Source organism: Balaenoptera ricei, chromosome 2 (genome assembly GCF_028023285.1).
Source record: "Balaenoptera ricei isolate mBalRic1 chromosome 2, mBalRic1.hap2, whole genome shotgun sequence".
In the NCBI taxonomy this organism is placed as follows: domain Eukaryota; kingdom Metazoa; phylum Chordata; class Mammalia; order Artiodactyla; family Balaenopteridae; genus Balaenoptera; species Balaenoptera ricei.
In genome coordinates, this window is record NC_082640.1 from 179,706,719 (window position 1) to 179,723,906 (window position 17,188).

The 17,188-nt window shown below is 35.9% G+C and overlaps 1 protein-coding gene across 3 annotated transcripts in view; it reads right to left on the minus strand.

Annotated features, from left to right (window-relative positions):
- The window catches only part of ATG2B (autophagy related 2B), a 68,517-nt gene that overhangs the window by 44,716 nt on the left and 6,613 nt on the right, over nucleotides 1-17,188 (minus strand). For all 3 annotated transcript variants that reach the window (XM_059914957.1, XM_059914956.1, XM_059914958.1), the window contains exons 2-13: nucleotides 15,777-15,939; nucleotides 11,841-11,993; nucleotides 10,772-10,874; nucleotides 9,321-9,483; nucleotides 8,376-8,555; nucleotides 6,130-6,226; nucleotides 5,035-5,220; nucleotides 3,886-4,040; nucleotides 3,688-3,793; nucleotides 2,695-2,956; nucleotides 1,214-1,364; nucleotides 132-224 (exon numbers count right to left, since the gene is read on the minus strand). In XM_059914957.1, coding sequence (XP_059770940.1) covers nucleotides 132-224; nucleotides 1,214-1,364; nucleotides 2,695-2,956; nucleotides 3,688-3,793; nucleotides 3,886-4,040; nucleotides 5,035-5,220; nucleotides 6,130-6,226; nucleotides 8,376-8,555; nucleotides 9,321-9,483; nucleotides 10,772-10,874; nucleotides 11,841-11,993; nucleotides 15,777-15,939 — 1,812 coding nt within the window. The remainder of the gene's footprint in view (nucleotides 1-131; nucleotides 225-1,213; nucleotides 1,365-2,694; nucleotides 2,957-3,687; nucleotides 3,794-3,885; nucleotides 4,041-5,034; nucleotides 5,221-6,129; nucleotides 6,227-8,375; nucleotides 8,556-9,320; nucleotides 9,484-10,771; nucleotides 10,875-11,840; nucleotides 11,994-15,776; nucleotides 15,940-17,188) is intronic.

Consider the following 17,188-nt stretch of genomic DNA (forward strand, 5'->3'; position numbering starts at 1 on the left):
AAAAAAAGAAAAAGAAAGCATTAATATGATCAGTAACGAGTCTATAAAATTAAATTAAAACCTTGTGATTGTGATAAAATATACATCAAATGAAAATTTACAGGTGCTAATCACACAAACAGATCTCTTACCTGGGGTCCTTTATTCTCAGAATGCTTATAATGAAGCTGAAGACACACAGGGGGGTGAGAATCAGTTTGTTCTTTGGAATGGAACATTAAAAGCTTAAAAACAAAGATGAAAATAAATGAAATGTACAATATTAAGCTATAATTAATCACATGAATTAATAGAGGAGCTAATATAATAGTGGAAAGAGCTTTTTGAAGTCAGAAAGGCTGGTTTAAGCTTTAGTTTTGTCACTTACTAGCAATGTGACTTTTAGACAAAATTAGTTAACTTCTGAAATACTTAGTATCACATCTGCAAAATGTATGTGAGGATTCAAATAAAGCGCTTTGAAAATAAAATAAGTCACAAGGGCAAAGTAACAGCAATAAAAATGTCATTTTGATAGCTTTTAAAAGTTTCTCTAGGACATGCTTTTAGGATAGGAAAAAAATCAGATTAACTATAAATGAGCACAAGACATTTCACTTATCTTGAACAGTGCTTAGCACATAGTAGGCATTCAATAACTATTTGTTGAATAATAGAATTCTTCTGAAATTAAGAGTGCTTGGAAAATGAGTGAAATTAAGTCATTTGTCCCATAACCTGTCTGACTCTAAAACAAGTCAACTCTAAAAATGTAACACACTCTTATAATGGCCTTAAAGGCCACACTTAAAAATCTGTTTCAGGACTTCCCTGGTGGTGCAGCGGGTAAGACTCTGTGCTCCCAATGCAGGGGGCCCAGGTTCCATCCCTGGTCAGGGAACTAGATCCCACATGCATGCTGCAACTAAAAGTTCGCATGCCACAACTAAGGAGCCCGCCTGTCGCAACTAAGGAAGCCACGTGCTGCAACTAAGGAGCCCTGGAGCTGCAACTAAGGAGCCCACTTGCCACAACTAAAACCTGCTGCAACCAAATAAATAAATAAATTTTTTTTTTAAAATCTGTTTCAACAAAATATAAATGCAAACACCACAAAAAACTTCTTCCTATACAACTTCCTATGCCTTTTTAAAGAAAATCATTGTTGTTCACACAATTCTTAACAAGCAAGACATTTAAAGACTAATCCTAAAGGAAAAGTATCAGCATTTACCTCTGTATAGTGAGGAGGAACAGAATGAAAATCAGTCGGAAACAGGCATTCCAAAAGTTCCATTTGCCCTATGGACATATCAGTACTGAAATATCTAGAAGCTGATCTTTGTCTTTGTTCATAGGATACTTTGATGCCAGTACCTATAAATCTGTTATAAAAAAATGCATCATTTAAGAGTACCCATATACTGCTAGATTAAACAATGTGTCAAACAACAGTACACAACTGTTAATACCTACCTGTTCTGACAAGCTCAAATATTATAGTAATATATATATATATATAGTAATAACTAATATTCTTAAGGATATTAACCAGAAAGACTGCTTCAAATTCTCCATTCCCTGACATAAGATAAAGAAATCAGATCTGCTGATAAGAAATCACCCAGGACATATTTCCCAACACTGCCCTTCCCTCTTCTACATTTCAAAATTTACACTGCAGTGGATAAAATCTTTCAAATCTGTAAAATATATGTACATAGTTTCTTAAACTTATCTAGAAGGATCATGCAATATTTTTAAAACTTTAGTCAGTGGAACTCAAATGAAGGTCTACCTCTAGTTTTTGTTGCGTTTATTGTATTTCCTACTGGCAGATATTTGAAACCTTATCAAAAATAGGAAGAAAAAATGTTTTTGCAGTTTTATTATAAATATTATGGTCCTAACCTGTAGAGTTTCTGTTGCTAGATATAAAAACTACTTTGTATATTAATTTTAATACTTCAAAAAAGTTAAAGTTAAAATGAAAGCCCAAGGCGTTTTCTAAAAATAGTAATATATGTGCCTAAGCCATTACATAAAATAACATATGAATGGACAATTTATAGGTCACTCTCATGTTAAAATAAATAGTATTTGCACATTAACAATATTATATGTACTTATAAACTTAATTATCTCCTCATCTATTACGACTCAACCCATAAAAAGATCAGTGGCTATTTGAACAGCTTTGATTTTTTTTTTTTTTAAGGAGAAGTTGAAAATGTAGCGTCCATGCTCAGGATGAGCCTTGGTATCATTTCCCACCCCATGGCCAGCGGCATATGAATCACTTTCAAGTCCCTTTGCATTAGCCCATTCTACGCTCACCACCACTGCCATCTCTACTAAACCTGTGACAGTAAGAACTATTTTTATGATCATAATGGTGTCAGTGGGGAATGAAGGCAAAATGTGGGCAAAGAAACTTGACAAGCGCAGGGCAGGGAACTAAAGAAAAGATAATTTAGACAACTCCAAATTATATAGATCTTATATCTGAATGTTTCACATGCCAAATAACCTGAATGAGAGATTCTATGGTAAACATCTTTGCAGCACTTCAAGAAAACCACACTCACTCTACTCACTTACAAATATTTAAAATGTGAATTGGAAAAACACATGGAGATAGGTAGGTATTGCAGATAAATGAAAAGTCAACATTTGGTTCTTTTTCAAGGATCATTAATAAATATAAGAGTTTACCTAAGGTGATCATGTGAGCAAGCTTCTGCAAATACTGCTCGGAAAGACTTAAAATCTTCTGTTGCAAATCTTGCTGGATCAATCTTTTCTATACAAGTAAAGAAAGCCATCGCCATAGGTGTCAATGGATTAAGGTTCAGTGACGTTTCAGGTGGAGATAAAGGATCGATGTGAAGCACAGAGATTGAAAACGTTCCCACAGCTAGTCTAAAAATAAATTCAGGCCTGGATTCATCCACTGAAACAGATCTAGAGGGGAGAGCTGAAATACATGTGTTAAAATTATATTCATAAAAAAGTTAATACTTAAAACAATCCATTATATCAAAATTATAAAACATTTACTCGTGTGTTAATTTTAAAACTAAACCTGAGGTTTTAGTCTCAAAAAACATGTGATCACACATTTTGAGTGATATTAAACAAGTAAAATAAACTAATCTTTCTGCATTTTACATCCAAGATCCTTGATACTTGAAGTACAAAAAAAAAATTGTTACAATAGGAAACATACGAACAAAACTTTTGCATTAATAAAACTGTATTGGAAAAAGTCAGAGATTAACCAAAAGCTGCTCTTCAAATTTTCCTTTAAGTCTGTGTCTATTTCAATTAAATTTTGCAGAAAAGAAACCTGAGGTTCTCTTTCAAGGAAAGTGTAAATGTGAAACAAAAATCAGATAGTTGACTGAGACCCCTAAACTGCAATAATAATATGAAACTTACTGTGTACTTTTTACTAAAAATATTTAAGTATTTAAATACACAAAGAATACAATAAATAGGCACCTATTCTGAAACGCTTCATAGTGAATTGTTCAACAATGCTTCATTTTGTTTCTAAATTTTGTTAAATAGCCTAGACCAAAGAAAATTTTATGAAAAAGAAAAGAATCAATAGAATGGCATTTTTTAAAAACAATTTTTTTTTAATTTTTAAGTTTTTAAAAATTCCAGGGGAAACTATCAACAAATGTCTTTTTTTTTACTTACCAGTCTTCTGTAAAGATGTTGGGTGAACTAGGTTGGATGGTAATGCTGACCCTCTTACTGGCTGTTCTTTATGATGATCAAGGAAATCTCCCCAAGTTGGCTGAAGCTATAAAATAATTATTTCAAAGCACATGAATAAAGTGCAAAATTTTAGAAGCAACTTTTCAAGAACAGAACAAAAATTAATTAATACTTTACCACAGTAGTACTTAACGGAGATCCTGCTGGGGTGTTTGTATATGTACTAGTTAATGATAACTCAAGGTCCATATTTGGGGGTTCCCCAAGAGGTGGAAGAGAAGAGAGACTATGGGACATGTCCATATCAGCCATGGAGAAAAAAACTTCTTCTTCTAGACAGAATTAAACTTTGTCAGTTTTATTATAATTCCAATTCACATCTTTAAATAAGTTCATATATATTAATATCATATTCTTCCCTCAGGTTATCTGAGATATAGTGATGTCCTAAATTTTATGTTACTTCAAATGGGGTAATTTCTTTGGAACCAAGATATTAATGTCATAGTAAAAACTCAACTGAATATAGATTAACAAAAGGTTAAGCTAGCCCACTGGTGAACTTTTTAAAAAAATATATGATAAGCTGCATTACATGGTATAATGTAATGTCATTAACTGTCATATGATTTTAAAATAATCCAGATTTTTAAATAGTATAAATATCTTGCAATCTCTGGTTTCATATGGATACAGCTATTTCTTTAAAAAAAAAAAAAAAGAGTTGAATATTTTATTTAGAATTCTATTTATGTTTTACTTCTTTCTAGAGACTGTTTTACCCTCATGCAAATGAAGTTTCTTATGGCCAGAATTTCTTGAGTAGACTTTAATTTTTTATTTAGTTCAACATTCCATACTTAAATTGATTCGTATTATTCATGGTTTTAGTTAGTGCTTACACATTCTGAAATGCAAAGTAAACCGGGTAAAGATTATATTTACATTTAATTGATAGAAAGATTAATGGACAAAGGTTCCTATGTAAAGAAAACTACTGTAAGTTATTATGAGAGCACATAAGAATTTGACAAAATGAATAATTACCCCCAATTTATCTTCTGTGTAAATCCACATTTTTAATTGACTTTCCTTAGAATAAATCATGATTTACAAAACAAAACTATACAATCAAAAGGGACACTGCAGCACGTGTGTGCCAGCGCATCACTGTAAGGCTGTGCTTAGATCGACTGATAAATTTAAACTTTCTTGGATCTTCAGTCTTTTCATTGCTGAACTCCATTTTACAGCAGCCAAAATTAAGTTTACCTTGCTCTATGATGAGAATGTATGATTCTGAAGTCAACTTTTTGAGTTGCTTACCCCGGCTAGAAGGTGTACGAGCCGCTTCTGTCTCATAAAAGCTTTGCTCTGAGGATATACCCGCAGAGAGGGAATCCTTCCTCAAATAATACCGGTTTAATTCCATTTGAATTCGATATTCATCTTCTTGCTGCATGGGTCGATTTTTTCTGTCTTTATTAGCTAACCCGATTTTGCTTGAATTTTCTACACGTATACAAAAGGAAAGCAAAACAGTAATTAAATTTGGAGTTAATTAATCATTTCTCTCCCAACCCACTTATCCAATATCAATGGCAACTTAGTACCACAGTCAGTGCAAAACCACCACTGTTTAATATTAACTGGAGATCTAAGCAATAGCTCTAAGCAGCTAGCTAGGAATCAGAAGATCTGATCTCTGATAGATAAGTCATTAAAAATTTTAAGTGCGTGCTATTTAATGTGTTTAAGAATTACACCTTCTCAGTTGTATGAAGTACTACCCCCAACCAAGGAAGTAAGCCAGTCAGTTCTGAAAGTGTTATGTATGTGATACAAACAATCTGAACTCCAATTTGTGCCATGATAATACAATTTGAAAGATCCGATCAAATTTAACTATTGAGGATTCTTATTTACAATACAATACAGCTTTTTTTTTTTTTTTTTGGCTGCATTGGGTCTTCGTTGCCGTGCACGGGCTTTCTCTAGTTGCAGCGAGCAGGGGCTACTCTTCATTGCAGTGCGTGGGCTTCTCATTGCGGTGGCTTCTTTTGTTGCGGAGCACAGGCTCCAGGCATGTGGGCTTCAATAGTTGCAGCACACGGGCTCAGTAGTTTCAGCATGAAGGCCCTAGAGTGCGTGGGCTTCAGTAGTTGCAGCACGCAGGCTCAGCAGTTGCGGTGCACAGGCTTAGTTGCTCCGTGCTTGTGGGATCTTCCTAGACCAGGGATCGAACCCGTGTCCCCTGCATTGGCAGGTGGACTCTTAACCACTGTGCCACCAGGAAAGTCCCTACAATACAGCTTTAAGTTCACACATTTCCTATATAATAATACAATTTCCTATTTGTATGCTATATATTTTAGCTAAAAAGTTTTAAAGAATTAGAAATAATAACAGAATTATACTTGCCTGGTCCAGCAATAGCTGCTAACATATCCAAAAGCAAGTGCACCTGCCTTGGCGACAGGAATAGATGTATAGAGTCTATCTGTCCATCAATATCCAACTTGAAAAAAAAAAGAAAGAAAGCAAGAAAGAAAACTACTCAGGATGAATACTCTATAAACTCATCATGACAAATCCCAGTATATTTTAATGCACTAAGAGGAATACTGATCATTTAGCCTTGGATTCCTTTACCTAAGATTCTCTCTACTAATCCACACAACCTAAATGAAAAGATATAAGGCCAACAACTGTTGTTTTAAGAGGGAAAATCCTCCTGAGAAATTCCATGTTGGCAAGTCCAATGTCATACTTTGTGTCTCTCTGAGTTTTCTGAGTATTTAAGGTATTTGAGGAGGCCTTAAGATACAGTCTCCAAGAAGGACTATCTATAGCAGTAACCGAGTAGTCATTCCCATCATGATTTCAAAAGACTCAAATCATAATTTTTAAAGCTTGATTCAAACCAAGAGCAAATAAAGTTGGCTTTCATAAGTTTGCCCACAAATCACACTCCTTTGTAGAACATGCAAGGACCTTCTCTATCAACAGTGTGTCCCTGTGAATGCCCTCTGTGCCCCACAAAGCCCACTCTCCACTGGGCACGGAGCCACAGCAGAAAGAGGGTGCTCGTGTGGAATTCCCTTCTCTTTTCCAACTCCCTGTCCATTTTTCCTTCTAGAAATAAAAGCCCGATCCCACTCTCACCCTGATTCTTTTGGAGTATACTCTGACAAAAGCAATTACCCTGTTCTCTACATCACATTCTGGAAAGTTGAATATGCTCGCCTTACTTTTCATTCACCTCCTCTTATTTCTAATGTTAACACGGACTCCTATTATCTTTATGCCATTTTACAATTTAAAAATAATTCAATTAAGAAAACACTTATATTTGGGAAATGGCACCCTTCCCAGGCGAAAAACAAATTTCTTCTGATTGTAAGAACAAAAAATAAAATAAATTACATAGTGACTTTGAGAAATTTCCATGATCTAACTAATAAAATAATACATTCTCCAATAACAATAATAATCATTATTACCAACTTTGTTTTTTGAGTACTGGGGCACTGTGTTAGATGCTTTTATTTCCTCTAATTCTTAGTACTGTTCCTGTCTTACAGATGAGAAAACAGTTCACAAAGATTAAGTGATTTGCGCAAGGCCATCTAACAGACCCAGAGCCAGGATTTTAAGCTAAGCTGACCCGTGGAGTGCTGGTTTCATGGGGCTCCTTACTGACTGCTGACATCCCAGGCCATAAATCAACAAGGAGTTGAGGCTGGGGACAGTGGGAAGATCTCTTTCTGATTATATGCTGAACTTAAAACCTTTCTATGTATGTTCACATGTACTCTGTGGCTCCCTCTTCCACATTCCCACAGCCATGTCTATGCCCTTATTTTATCTTTTATTAAGACAAAGATTGCATTCCGTTCATCTCTGCATCTGTCCCAAGAACTTGTATGGGGTCTGGCATACAGTAGTCACTCAAATGTCTAGAGCTAGTTAGATAAGTGAATATACAAATGAATAAACCCTGATATCTTCTCAAACTACATTTTACACAGATTATATGAAAGATTAGTTTTCGGAGTCTGAAAATAATACCTGACAGACACATTGTTAACTGACTAAATACATGCAAGGCTGTATTCAGCCTGATTCTCCAGGCTGTTCAATATTGTTCCCTAAGAAATGAGTACAGTTGTCTTTACACTGTCTTCAAAAAGCTATAAGACATCATGAAAAAAATCAATCTCTTTTCATAAATATTATAAAAACGGACATTCCATTCAAAATACACATAGGTGGATAGTTTTACAAACACGTAATTAAACATCCCCTTCAGTCAACTTGCTTTCCCAATCTCTCCTTCCTTTAACTTTATCATTTGATGATGATAGAGATTCTTTAAGACATTCCTAGTTATCTGAACTAGTGAATGTTTCTGAAAGTGGAGGAAAGTAAGCGTAGGAGACAGCTTCAAATCCTGAGCTGCACCAGATGGGCAGAAGGCCCGTCTTCACCCGAACTCTGTCACCTACAGACAGAAGCACCAGCTGAGAGTAAAAACGCTGACTCCAAGACCGTGGCCCCCTCGTCACAGGGTAATTTACAGCAACCAATCAGTGGGTCCCCGCATACAGTAAAGGATGCCTGTGGCTTTATTGTTTTTATCTACAGAAAATAAAACAAATACTTACCTTAGCTCCAGGAAGTACCTCATTCTGTTTCAATGTGAGACTCAACCCCAAGCTACCGACTAGCCCTCCAATCTGCACGGGGTCAGAGGGTGCTGCCTCTGGCAAACTCCTAGTTAGTTGTGGGTGTGGCTCATAAACAATTCTGGGACTCCAGCTAGGGGATAGCTTTGGCTCAGCTTCCTACAGTAAGGCAATAAGAAGAAAAGCAATTCTTTAAAATACCTTAATGTAAATAAATTGAAATGCAAAATACAATTGTCAGTTTAAGAAGAATGAAGTATTTGACATGAAAACTGTATGATGTGACAATGGATAAACCAGTATTGTAGAGCTACCATGGAACAGCACAGGACCTTAATAAAGGCAAATCATGGAAAAGGACTTTATGAATAAAGCACAGTCTCTGTTCAAGTTCCATAATAAGAAAATTTAATAGACATTCTATAATTAAGAAAATAAGATTTGTGAAATAAAGTAAAAGATAAATTATGGAGTGATTAATTTATAAAAGGACTCTCCACTCTTAGAAGGGATTAACAAAGAGTTCCTTAATTATAAAACTTCTTTAAGATATGACTTGTAAGATACATCTTCAGCAATACATTCAGCATGTAAGGTAAATGTGAACATTACTTGATTTCCTGTTTTTACTGTAAAAAGGGTATTAGATGTTAATATATCATTTCCCTCTAAGACATAGAATCCACTGTTTCTCTATCAAGTTAATACATAGCAAACTGGCAGAAATGGCATTAATTATAAATGTGAGTATTCTTAAATCTCCAAAATATATGCCCCCATTACTGAATATTTGTGTTAACTCTCACATCAGATGGAAACCTATTAGTACATATTACATACCCTAGGAAATTTTAATAACTCTCATGTAAACCTTTCAAAAATCTATGATCTTGGTTTTTTGGGTTTTTGTTTTGTTTTCCTTACCGCTGGTGCAGTTGAACAAACTGGGGAAGATTTTGCTGATGCAGAAAACTCATCCCAGAAGAGAGACACTCCAGAGAGCTGAAGTAACTTGTGAGCAAAAGCTGTGGGCTGATGTACATTAATTCCTGAGGACTCGTCAGCAGTTTCATCACAGTACATGGTTCTTAAAGTTAAAAACAAAAAGAGCATTTGCATAAAACTCCTAGGAAAACCTACTTGCAATTATAAGAAATGCACATAGCTGTTGAAGTTAAAGGAATTTTTCAAGTGTTAGCTCTTCTTAGAATATACCTAAAAGGTGGGTCAGCATTACCATGCTTTACTACAGTAAGTATTTTCATGAAGAGACATTAAGCCCAAGAAGGTAACGTTTGAGGCTCCTAAATTTGGGGGGAAAAATTAATAACTTCCTAAAGTTAGCTTCAAGGAAAACAACTCCTGTGCTCCCTCACAAACATCTCTTGGTTAACAGTGAGACAGCATTTGGCTCCAAGTCACAAGCCTGACATGACATTTCTTGAATTCCTGTAACTATTCTATGAGTCCTTACGACTCATCTTCAGCTTAAATAAAATATTGTTGTGCTAAATGCATGAGACTTTAGAAACTTTTTAAATATACCATTTTAAGGTAATGCAACCTAATTTCAAAGATCTGTTAACAGTAACTGTTTCACTAATAGCTATGTTTTGTGAAAGACAGAAACCAGAGCTCAATAAAGGCCCCCAACAGATCCACATACACAGTGTCTTTGGTGCTCGGTGTACATACTTCTTTCTGCTTATCTCTGCTGACAGCTCATGTGGCATTAAGACACAGGTGAAGAGTTACTACCTCAAAACAACACTCAGTAGTGGGTATGTAAATCAATCCCTGTTTTAGAGCTATTTATAGGCGCTCCAAGTGGGCAAACACAGAAAACGAAAAGTGATGTGTTTATATCTTTTTAAGTAAATCACTGTTGTACATATTGACCTTAAAATACCCTCACAGAATCGTCAAAGAAAACAACAGTCTTAGCCTAAAGCAGCACATAGACCAAATAAAGCAAAGCAAAAAAGCTTATCACATTAATGAGACACATCTAAATAGTACATTGTTCATATGAAAAAACTGAAACTCTCCAACAGGAGTACCTTAAATTTAGTACCACTCAAATAGTCATTATTTTGATTTGATATTAACTAAAAGAGAATTACTTGCTTTGTGAAATCAAATATTCAGAGCATTATATTGTATATAATTATACCCCAACTGGTACTTTCAGTTTTCAATAATGGGATTAGAACATAACTTAGAGACAAGCACTTTACTCAGAAATAATGTAATATATTAACTTAATACAAGCACCTCTAAACTCCAAAAGCATCCTGAAATCTAATGAGAGTCAGATTTTATTATTTACAAAGGAAAGAACAGGGTAATTTGCTTTCAGATATAAGAAGTCTTACCTTTCTATTCGAATTTCAAGTGCAGTTCCAGTTTTGGAATTTTCTGGCACATGTTCAATTCTCAAGACAGTGTCTATAAAAGTGACTTTTACTCTTCTTAGTACTAGAGTAAACAGGTAACCGTCAACATGAGACCATGTGTATACTAAATAAAAACTTCTAATGAAAGGAATAAATACTAAATTAGTTTAATAAGAACTTACAAAATAAAAGTTGAATTTCTTTCCTTAAAAAAACCCCCAAATCTTGAGCTTTGTCATAAATATTTTGCCTTGCTGAGCACTTACCCATGTTACATCTCAACCTGGGGCAATGACTAACACTATCTGTTGAATTCTAATCCCTTCATTATGCAAGCATAATAAAATAAACAGAGGAGAAACTAGGGTAAAAAAGAACATGAAATTTAATTGAATACAGTAAGTCCCCTACATATGAACGAGTTCTGTTCCGAGAGCGAGTCCAATTTTTTCGTAAGTCCAACAAAGTTAGCCTAGGTACCCAACTAACACAATTGGCTATATAGTACTGTACTGTAATAGGTTTATAATACTTTTCACACAAATAATACATAAAAAAACAAACATAAAAAATAAAACATTGTTAATCTTACAGTACAGTACGTTGAAAAGTACAGTAGTACAGCACAACAGCTGGCATACAGGGGCTGGTAGTAGTACCAGCTACAGCACTGCTGTTTTTATGCTTGCTTCCAGACATCCTGGGCTTGAAATAAAGATACTGTATGACTGTACTCTATATAGTACTGTGCAGTAAAGTACACAAAAGCATAACCACTTGAAGAGGATGCACACACGTGACAAAGTACACCAGACATGTGAACTAACACGTGATTGGACACGTGAACGCACGTTCACATCTTTGCAAGTTCGCAACTTGAAGGTTTGTATGTGGGGGATTTACTGTACAATTTTTAAAATAACCTCAGTTCTAAAGTTCTGAAGTAAGAATAACAATTCTTTTAAAATCACTCAAATGAGTTTTTCTTATACAAGGCTTACTACTAAGTAAAATCTAAAATTTTTGAAAATACTCAATAATGCCAAACCTGTTTCAATGGTTTCAGCAAACTTTTCAAGTCCTTCAAAAGGCTGGGATCCTTCTCCTTGTTCATCTGTTAGTTTCTGGCTAAGACATTCTTTTGCCAATTGCATACTGCTGGTCATGAAACTTGACCAATACATAGGCTCAGAACCAGTTGCTGCAGAAAATATAGATTAATCCTAAATAACTTCTCACAGTTACAACAAAGCCATTTCTTAAAATCACACATTTCAAACAGATAAATTCTTAATCCTCCAAGAGATATTCAGCATCATGGTGTCACCCAGGGATACAATAGTCTAGAAATTACTCCTTAGATTTAAACATCACCTTATAATAACTGAGAAGGAAAAAAAAAAAAAAATCACAGAAAAAAGTCCAGAGACACATGTTCTCATTACATGATATATATCTGACAAATATTAATTCACATATTCATTCAAGTATTTAATGGATATTTTATATGAGTGGTATTGTTCAAAATACTGTAGAGCAGGGGTCAACAAAATTCCTGCAAAGGATCAGACAGTAAATATTTTAGGCTTTGTGGGCCATATGGTCTCTATAACAACTACTCAACTCTCTCACTCTAGTACAAAAGCAGCCAGAGAGAATGAATGAATGAATGAATGAATATGTATATATGGTGATGTTCCAATAAAAATTTATTTACAAAAACAGATGACAGACCAGATTTGGTGTGCAGGCCATAGTTAGCTGACCCTTCTATAAAAGAAAGAAAAATAAAATAATTATTAATTCTGCCCTCAAAAAGACTACAAAATAGTAGAAGAAATGAGATAAAATTAAGAAGAATTAATAGCCAACTACTGAGTGTCAACAGAAAATATTATGATAGCTAAGAGAAGAGACTAAATCTTCTAGCTGAGGGAATTCACAGGAAAGTAGAGATAGCAGTTGACCTAGGCTTTAGAAGGTTACTATAAATGTAGATAAAACAGAAGAGCATCCTTGGAGAAGGAACACACGAACTGTGAGAAGTCCTTTCCAGATCCTCCCTTATGAGAGAATTCCACCACACTTCCTTATGTTATTCAAAACAAACTGACAGAGATGACTAGAACTATTGTCTTCTAAAATTAAAAGTCCTTTTAATGAAATATTTTTAAAATAAGGGTAAAATATTTGACTTTCCTTAGTAAAGTATTACTACATCTACTCAGCTTGGTTAAAATATAAAATATTCTTGTTAATTAAATACCAGATTATTAAGAATTTCCATGCATAGATTACCAATTTTAAAAATACAAATACTAAATTTTACTAGGCATAACTTAAACGCTGGTGTTTCAGGCAGCACTTGGGATTATAACTCTTCAAATATATCTTTACAAACATCACTTGTCACTGAAAGAATTTAAGTTCATAATTTAAGATGATTCACCATCATGACTTTACTAGCTTATACATAAACACACACTCTCTGCAGTAGACAATCCAAGACACAACATAGCACAGTGCTTAAGAATAGGGGCTCCAGAACTAGACTGCCTAGGTCCAGATTCCATCTTTTCCATTTAATTAGCTATAACCTTGGACAAGTTATTAAACCTAGTATTTATGCTTCAATTTCCTATTCAGCAAAATGGAGATAATTAAAAGTATCTATGTCAAAGAGCTACTGTGAGGACAGTACTTGTAAACCACCCAGAACAGTATCTGGCATGCAAGAAGCACAGTATACATGTTTGATAAATCAGAAAACATCATATGTGTAATTAAAGCTACCACACGCATATACTTGTAAACAATGACTTGCTACTACTTTAAATCTTTTCCTTCCCAAAGTTTTCTTCTGAAAATTTTCAATCCTAAGAAAGAGGTGTACAATGAACATCTGCATACCCTACACCTAGATTCATCAAGATTACACACACACTGAGACTTCCCTGGTGGTCCAGTGGTTAAGAATCCGCCTTCCAATGCAGGGGGACGTGGGCTCAATCCCTGGTCGGGGAACTAAGATCCCATATGCTGCGGGGCAACTAAGCCCACGTGCCGCACCTAGAGAGTCCGTACGCCGCAACTACTGAGCCCACGTGCTCTGGAGCCCGCACGCCACACCTAGAGAAGTCCGCGCGCCGCAACGAAGAGCCCACACACCGCAACAAAGACCCAGTGCAGCCAGGAAAAAAAAAAAAAAAGATTACATACACACTCTCAAACTTCCACTGAACTACTTGAAGGTAAACTGCAGACATCATAACACTCACTCCTAATGACATCAGCATGTAACTCCTAAGAACAGGACCAGTCTCCTGCAAAAGCTCAATACCATTAACACACCCAAGCAACGTAACACTGACACAATATCTTACATACATTCAATACCCAAATTTCCCCAGCTGCCTCAGTAACACTCTTCATAGGAAAGAAAGAGAAAGAGAATTATGTAGTGCAATTAGTTATTCGTGTCTTTAGTCTCCTTTGATCTGAACAGTTCCTCTACCTTCATTGTCTTTCATGACACCGACATTTTTTTAACAGTACCAACCAGTTAGTTTATAGAATTTCCCTTATTTTGGATTTGTCTGACTGCTTCCTCGTGATTTGATTCAGATTAAGCACTTTTAGCAGGAATAATACATAAGTGATCACGTCTTTCTCAGTCCCTCAGTCAGGACACACATGATGTCAGTTTAACCCATTATTGATGAGGTTAAGCTTGATCACTCAGTTACAGTGGTGATTGTCAATTTTCTGCACTGTAAAAGAAACTTTTCCCTCTGCAAATAATATGTAAACAGTGGGAGATATTCTGACACTGTCTAAATACCCAGTTTTTCAACAACCCTTCACCGAATGGTATCAGCGTTCATTGATGATCTTGATACCATTAATTTTTACTATGGTGGCTGAAAACATGGGGATATTCTATCATTTTTTTTTAAATTTATTTATTATTTATTTATTATTTATTTTTGGCTGTGTTGGCTCTTCGTTTCTGTGCGAGGGCTTTCTCTAGTTGTGGCAAGCGGGGGCCACTCTTCATCGCGGTGCGCGGGCCTCTCACTATCGCGGCCTCTCTTGTTGCGAAGCACAGGCTCCAGACACGCAGGCTCAGTAGTTGTGGCTCACGGGCTCTAGAGCACAGGCTCAGTAGTTGTGACTCACAGGTCTAGTTGCTCCGTGGCATGTGGGATCTTCCCAGACCAGGGCTCGAACCCGTGTCCCCTGCATTGGCAGGCAGATTCTCAACCACTGCGCCACCAGGGAAGCCCTATCATTTTTTTATGTTTATAAGTAGTAGCAATGAAGAGCTTTCCCTTCTCCTTGCCCCCCTTACATACTTATTTACTTATTTGTATTGACATGGACTTAGGGGTTTTTTTAATTTAGTGTGTTATAATCTATTATTGTCATTACCCTTTTTGATGCCCAAGTTTTCCAGATTTGGCCAACGGGAGCCCCTTCAAGCCCAACCCTGTGTCCTTTTAACATTTCTCCATCAATCTTTGAGCACTTCCTTGCTTTCTGGCACAGTACTTTGAATCTTTAAAACATAAGTCACTTTTTATTCAGTATTGTGTAATAATTGATAATGGAAAATAATTTGAACCATAATATATATACATATAAACATATAAATATGTATAACAATCACTTTGCTGTACACCTGAAGCATTGTAAATCAACTATACTTCAAGTAAAAAAAAAAAAAGGATAAGTCACTTTAGAAAATTGGTAACAATTAAACCAATCATCTATATGCTAAAGTTCCTGTAGGTAAATAGAGTCAGAAATAACTCTGAAGATACAATCACACGCCCCCCACATGGACCACGCCCTAATATTTTATCTACTGAAAATCTCACAAATACAATGCAAAATTAATACTGAATTTAACGCAATTAGGTTACTTTCCCAATCTCTGAAAATTAAAAATAGAAACAAACAGAAACACATAATATACACCTACCTAGGCGAGGTCTAGGTCGGAAGACCAGTTCTAACCCTTTCATTTCCAGTGCACAATTATCCTGCAGCAAGGAGCCCCAGGGAACAGACAGAGAAATTGACTGTATGAATCCCTCAGTGACTTCTAAAGGCGCATCTGCTGACTCCAGGATCTCATTGAGACACTAAAGAGAAAAAAAAAAGTGCATTTTGAAATCACAAGAACAAGAACTTAAAATTGTTAACTTATTCAGAGATGCTAAATAAGTTCATACATGTGTCAGGCACTAAGGATAAAGAAAGCAGAGACCAAGATAAGGATGATTCCTGGTCCTCACTAAGCTGACAAAACAGCTTACCACAAAAGACACATTTAACTAAAGTGTGATAAGTTGCATGACAGAGGAAATACACTGTACTATTTGAACGTGTAAAAGAACCTAAGCTAGAGATACAAGGCAGGCCACCTGAGGAAGTGCTATCTAAAGCTGAGACCAGAAGGCTGAGGAGTTAATCGGACACAGTGGTCCAGACAGAGACAATAGCATGTAGGATTCAAAGAAGGCAGAGGTCAGAGTGTACAAGCACACATATTTGAGATACAAGAGTTTTGGGCGGGGTGGGGGGCAGGTGTGGAAAAAGCTGCTTTAGGCTTTCGTGTAGCATGCCAGGGTGACGACTAGAGATAAGGCTACATAGATAAGGGTGAATGGGATCCAAAAAGCCTTGTAATTAATGTTAAAGAGTCTGAAATTTATCTCAAGGGCAATGTGAAGCCAGTGAAAGACTTTAAGCAAGGGCGCCATGATGAGGAAAGAACTTTTAGTGAGCCACTCCTGCTGTCACGTACAGCATGTATTGGAGGAAAGTGAAACTCAAGCAGAAAGGACGTTATAAGTAAGAGAAACTAAAGTTTGGTTTGGCAAGGATAGTGACAATGAGGAAAGTTAGAGGAAGATGGATTTTTGAAATATATTAGGAAGTAGAATTAACTGGCATCATGAGGGGTAAAGACAAGAAGGAATGAAGAATGACTCACAGGTTGCTGGCCTGGGCAACGGCTTAGATAGGGGTGCCATCTACTGAGACAGGGGAAGGGGAAGATGAAGAATTCAGGTCCAAAGAGTATATCTGAGCAGACATCAAGGTGGAGATGGCTAGTAGGTCTAGAGCTCAGGAGAGCCATCTGGGCTTATAATACAGAAGGGCTTTATAAACACAGAGGGTAAATGAAGCCACAGGGGTGAGGAGAGACAGCCTTTGGGAACTAATGTAGAGTAAAAAGACAAGAGGCCTAGGACAGAATCCTGATAAACACCAACATTTAAGATACAAGTTAAGAAAGAGGAACCTGCAAAGTAAACTGTAAAAAAAAAAAAAAAGCAAACAGAGAAGTAGAAAGAAAATCAAGAGAGCCTCTTGTCCCAGAAAATT